General features: G+C 38.1%; 1 protein-coding gene across 9 annotated transcripts in view; it reads left to right on the top strand.

Annotated features, from left to right (window-relative positions):
• Window positions 1–6,000, top strand: part of PARP4 (poly(ADP-ribose) polymerase family member 4) — a 207,402-nt gene that overhangs the window by 178,726 nt on the left and 22,676 nt on the right. For all 9 annotated transcript variants that reach the window (XM_023724840.1, XM_023724834.1, XM_023724838.1 and 6 more), the window contains one exon: window positions 4,478–5,545. In XM_023724840.1, the coding sequence (XP_023580608.1) occupies window positions 4,478–5,545 (1,068 nt within the window). The remainder of the gene's footprint in view (window positions 1–4,477; window positions 5,546–6,000) is intronic.

Raw genomic sequence — 6,000 nt, 5'->3', positions numbered from 1 at the left:
CTTTATTCCATCCTTAATTTCTTGTATAACCCAGTAGTTTTTGAGCAAGGTGTTGTTCAGTTTCCATGTGTTTGACTTTTTTTCCTTGCTTTTTCTGTTATTGATTTCTACTTTTATGGCTTTATGGTGAGAAAAGATGCTTTGTAATATATCGATGTTTTGGATTCTGTTAAGGCTTGCTTTGTTGCTTCAGTATGTAGTCTATTCTAGGGAATGTTTCATATGCATTGGAAAAGAAAATATACTTGGCTGCTGTTGGGTAGAGTGTTCGGTATATGTCTATGAGATCAAGTTGGTTGATTGTGGCATTTAGATCTTCCATGTCTTTATTGAGCTTCTTCCTGGATGTTCTGTCCTTCACCGACAGTGGTGTGTTTGAAGTCTCCTACTATTATCGTGGAGCTGTCTCTCTCTCTTTTCAATACTGTTAGAGTTGGTTTTATGTATTTTGGAGGACTTTTGTTGGATGCATAAATATTTATTATGGTTATGTCCTCCTGATATATTGACTCTTTAATCATTGTATAGTGTCCTTCCTTATCCTTTGTGGTGGATTTTGCATAATAGTCTATTTTGTCAGAGATTAATATTGCTACTCCTGCTCTTTTTTGATTGTTGTTTTCTTGATACATTTTCGTCCATCCTTTGAATTTTAGTTTGTTTGTGTCTTTAAGTCTAAGGTGTGTCTGTTATAGGCAGCATATAGATGGATCATGTTTTTTAATCCATTCTGCCAGTCTCTCTCTGTATATTGGTGCATTTAGTACATTTCCATTCAGTGTAATTATTGATAGGTATGATTTTAGTGCTGTCGTTTTGATGTCTTTTTTTGTGAGTTGTTGATAGTTTCTTTGTTCCACTTAATTTTCTGTGCTGAGTCATTTTTCTTTATTTTCTTTTCATCTTTTTCATTGTTGTTGATTTTGTATTTGCTGAGTCTTTATCTTTTTCTTGTTTTTTATTTTGATGTATAGTTTTGTTAGTTTCCTTTGTGGTTACCTTAATATTTACCCCAATTTTTCTAAGTTTAAACCAGTCTTTTATTTCTTTATATTGCCTTGTCTTCCTCTCCGTATGAAAGATAAATGACTACATTTTATATTCCCTCTTTTTTGTTTTAATATTGTCATCTTTTGCATATTGACATCTCTGTTTCCCTATTTTCAGCATTTTAGCTTTGATTTGTTTTTTTGTTTTCCCTGTCTGGTTTGATACCTGGTTGCTCTGTCCTGTGTTCTAGTCTTGGGTTGTTATCTGATGTTATTGATTTTCTAACTGTAGGACTTCCTTTAGTATTTCTTGTAGTTTTGGTTTGGTTTTTGCAAATTCCCTAAACTTCTGTTTATCTGGAAATGTCCTAATTTTGCCATCATATTTAAGAGACAGTTTTGCTGGATATATAATGCTTGGCTGGCAATTTTTTTCCTTCAAGGTATTATATATGTCATCCCATTGCCATCTTGCCTGCTGAAGTAGTCCGAGGTTTCTACTGAGTAGTCTGAGCTTAGTCTTATTAACTCTCCTTTGTAGATGAATTTTCATTTATCCCTAGCTGCTCTTAAAATTCTCTCTTTATCTTTGGTTTTGGCAAGTTTGATTATAATATGTCTTGACGACTTTCTTTTGAGATCTACCTTATGTGGCGTTTGATGAACATCTTAGATAGATATCTTCTCATCTTTCATTATATCAGGGAAGTTTTCTCTGAATAAATCTTCAACAATTCTCTCTGTATTTTCTGTTATCCCATCTTGTACTGGTACTCCAATCACTTGTAGGTTATCCCTGTTGATAGTGTCCCACATAATTCTTGGGTTTCTTCATTTTTTAAAATTCTTTTATCTGATTTTTCCTCAAATGGGTTGGTATCAATTGCTTTATCTTCAGTCTCACTAATTCTGACTTCCATTGCCTCAGTTCTGCTCTTATGACTTTCTATTGAGTTGTCTAATTCTGAAATTTTATTTTTAATCTTCTGGATTTCTGTTTGCTGTCTCTCTGTGGATTCTTGCAGCCTGTTCAATTTGTCATTATGCTCTTCTGTAACCTTCTTAAGTTCCTCTATTGCTTTATCTGTGTTTTCTTGGCTTGTTCTGTGTTTTGCCTGATCTCCTTCCTAGTCTCTTGATGAGTTCTGTATATTAATCTTTTGTATTCTACCTCTGGTAATTGCAAGAAGTTCTCTTCCTCTGGAAAATATCTTGAGTCTTTTTTTTTGGGAGCTTGCTGAAGCCATCATGGTCTGCCTCTTTATGTGATTTGATATTGACTGTTGTCTCTGAGACATCAATAAGTTATTATATTTATTCATTTTATGTTTGCTTACTGTGTCCCAGCTTCTAGTTTTATTTTGTTTTGGTAAGTCCAAGTAGGCTGCTCGTGTGAGCTAGTTTGCTTTTTGGCGCCTTTGAAGCTCTCACGTCCTGTCACCATGTGGTTAGATCTGTTACTAGGCATGTGAGCGCAGGAGTCCGTTTACTTTTCTTGCATGGATGCAGCTCAGGCGTCTAGGTAGTCGATTACCAAATGTGTGTTGCAGGCTTTCACCTACAGTCTTAGATGGGCAGGAGTAATTGGAGTAGGCACAGGTTGGTGTAGACTGCGGTAGGGGCTCACAGGCTGAGTGAGGCAGGGGGCAGACTGCTGCCCCTGAGTGTCTGGGAGGAAAAGTCTCCCTGTTCCCTAGAGCATGTAGGTGGGTGGGTTTTGCAACCAGACTATGGGCACCCAATGCCGTTGGCTGTAAGGACTGGGAGGCACTACTTATTCTTGGACCCCTTTTGTGGGTGGCTTGGTGGCATGGGTGAAGCTACCAGTATTCAGGCCTGTGATGTGGTTAGGTGAGTACCCTGCTTAATGTGTAGAGCAGTGTCAAATGTCACAAACCTGCCATTCTACCATATAGCTGACAGTTGAAGTTAGGCTTCAAGTATATACCACGTTTACCGTGCTGTTGAAATGGGCCCACACAAGTCTATGAAGGGGTGAAAGGCATTCAAAGTCTGTGGACCCCCTTTGCCTATGCCTAGGCAAAGGAGCTGCGTCTACCCTAAGTTCCTGGCTTATGGGAGCTGGCAGATTATTTATTCCTGTTTTTTAATTCGTTGCCTCTCCAAGGGCAGGAGAATGGCTCAGGGTGTGTGATGAGTCCTTACTTCTGGCCCAGGGGACACAGCAATGGCTGAAGCTGGCCCAAGACGTGATGCATAGCAGGAAGGAGGCAGGTAAATGGGAGAGAGATTTTTCCCAAAGTGGGTGTTTTTTGATCTGCGCAGTAGATTAAACACATGTACTTATCTTCTGCTGATGGAGTGCTGCTTTTCACTGGTTCCGGAGGCTTGAGCAGACTGTCCCCTGCTCCGTCTCTCCTGATGTGCAAAATGTGTTCTGACCGCCACTGCTTGCCTCACCGTGTGCACTGGCTGCAAGGTACCTGTTCCCACTGGGTTAGGTCTGACACCTCCTCGTTGCCTCGTTCAACCGTCTCTCACTCCCCCTACCTCTCGGTCGGATTCCTCAACTTTGTCATTGAATTTTAGAGCTGCTCAATTGTCGTATATAATCAATTCACTTGTTTATTTGGGTCTTTGTTGTAAGAGGGACCCCAGGATGTGTCTGACTACTCCGCCAACTTGGCCTGACCTCCAAAAATATTGTTTTTAAATGTGTGTTTTGTTATGTATTTTGTAATATTAATTATTTAAATGTATACTTGAAACTTGGCTGAGATGGGAAAGGGCTACTCCTTTTTTAAGAGCTCATTTACTTTGGTATAGTTAGGGACTAATTATTTACGAAAGTATTAACTTAAATCTCAAGGACTTGTCATGTACATAAAACTTGATTTGGTTGTATGCAACTTTTTAAGGAACACTGTTTAGACTGAAATATTAGTAGTGAAATAGCATCTTTCATTCCCCTGTGTTATACATATGGCTTGTACTCTGGTGTAAAGATATATTCATTTAGTTACTTTAAAGTTTTTGAAATATCTTTTCATTTTTCTCAGTTTCTTAATATTGCTGTAAAGCAGAATAAAGAGTAGCAAAAATTACTTCAAATTGTTAGCTATTTTAGGGCTAATTTATACACTATAATTCTGCTAATTGTAACATTTTGGGCAAGTCACTGTATTCTTTTGGTTCTCAGTTTCCTCATATGTAAAATGAGGGGTACTTAAAATTCTGTGATTCTAAGAACCAAGAAAGATGAAGATCTTTAAGTACCTGATGTATTTATTGCTGATATTCTCTCCAGGTCTCAAATTCCATATCTATAAAATGAAGGAGTTGTACTTAAATGATCTTGAAGAGCTCTGGTTTTATTTTCAATGTTTCTGCCTGTGTTGATGATCCTGACTCTGGAACTCATTATCTGGCATAAACAATTGCTTGACTACTAGGAAGTCTGAAGTATGTTTGTTTGTTAGTTTTATTCTATATTTTCTCCTTACGTTATAATTTTCTCTTCTGGGTAGATTATTTCAGCATCCTCTGAATGGAATGAAGATTTGCAACACAAATCTTTGACTGAAAGAAAAGTTAAATCACCCAAGCCAGAAGTTTCTGAAGATGTTGAAGTGTTTAATTTAGCCACTCAACTACCAGTACAACCTTTAATACTCAATTCTGAATGTGGACTTGTGGCAAAGCCACTGGATTTAAGTTGGATGAATTCATTAAAAAAAAAAAAAATTAAAGCACAATTTAGGAAATCCTCTTTACACACAAAAAATGATGTTTTCAAGCCTTCTCTTTCTCTTGGTGCTGCACCCATCCTCCCAGGTGCCTCTCATGTTGATTCTGGTTTCCTCTCTCCTCCCGTATCTCCTCAGAACTCTCTTTTTGGTTCTCCTGGTAGTCTCAAACAGTTTGGTCCATCTAAATATGACCAAGACCTTGAAACTGGCAGTTGTACTGACGTTTCTCTTAAGTTGGATTTCCCTTCCAGGCTGCCTCCACAGAACCCACCTTTTAGATCCCCTGCTTGTTCTCCTTTTTCTGCTGCATCATTTGGCTCCAAACAGATTGATCGATCTAAAATTTACCAAGACCGTGAGATCTGTGGAACTGGCATTTCCCTTGGAACGTACTCAACTCCCAGACCACGTCTTTTTCTTTCTCTTCCTAGACTTCCTCCCCCTGTTTCAGCCGTAGGTTTTAGTGTTCCTTCTCCTCTTCATTTTCAAAACTCTCTGGATCCTTTGAGTGCCAATTATAAGCAACCAATAGATTTACTTGGGTTTGCTAGCAGTGAATCAGGAGTTTCTTTTCCATTAAATATTTCTGCTGGAACTGCGTTATCAGATCCTCCCCTACATGATCTTCAGACTGCCTCAAGTCATGAAAGTTCTTCTGAAATGAAAAGTAATGAAAGGTCAGTGCTTCAAGCAAGTAGGTTTTCAAAAAGGGTGGCAAAATCTGATGAAACAAGAAGTGACTTTACCTCAAGCTTTCAGGCACAAAATGATGAGGATGACAAAGTCTGCAAACAAAGCTGGAGGAATTTTGTGCCTTGGACTAAACTGTTCAGTCTCCAGACTGAGGTATTGATCTTATTTCTCTTTAAGTCTGTGGTTAGTTAGCTTCATAGTTTAGAACAGTGCTACTCAAAGTAGCCTGTCAGTGAACTGTTTATGACCATACCTTGGTCATAAACAGCAAATCAACAGACCACTTTCTTCATCAAGGAAATCTTGCTATCCATAAGTAAAATAAATAAGTCCACTGAACTAGAAAATGTACTTGATGATGTATTTGACTAGTGTTTCTCTGTTAAGTGTTAAGCTGAAACATCATGCTAGTTCATGCTAATATTCTGTAGTTGAAAATTAACATGCCTGCACAGGTCATAGAGTAAGATCTTAGTTTCCAGGGCTCTAGAACTGATGAACAGAAATTCATGTACATTTCCCTTTGGAGGTAAAGCACAAGTGCTGGAAGTACACTCTAAATAATTTCCACATAATGTCTTTGGAATATAGATATGACTTAATATGTT

Source organism: Trichechus manatus, unplaced genomic scaffold, assembly GCF_000243295.1.
Source record: "Trichechus manatus latirostris isolate Lorelei unplaced genomic scaffold, TriManLat1.0 scaffold00264, whole genome shotgun sequence".
NCBI classification, from domain to species: Eukaryota; Metazoa; Chordata; class Mammalia; order Sirenia; family Trichechidae; genus Trichechus; species Trichechus manatus.
This window is presented reverse-complemented; position numbering and strand designations above follow the sequence as displayed.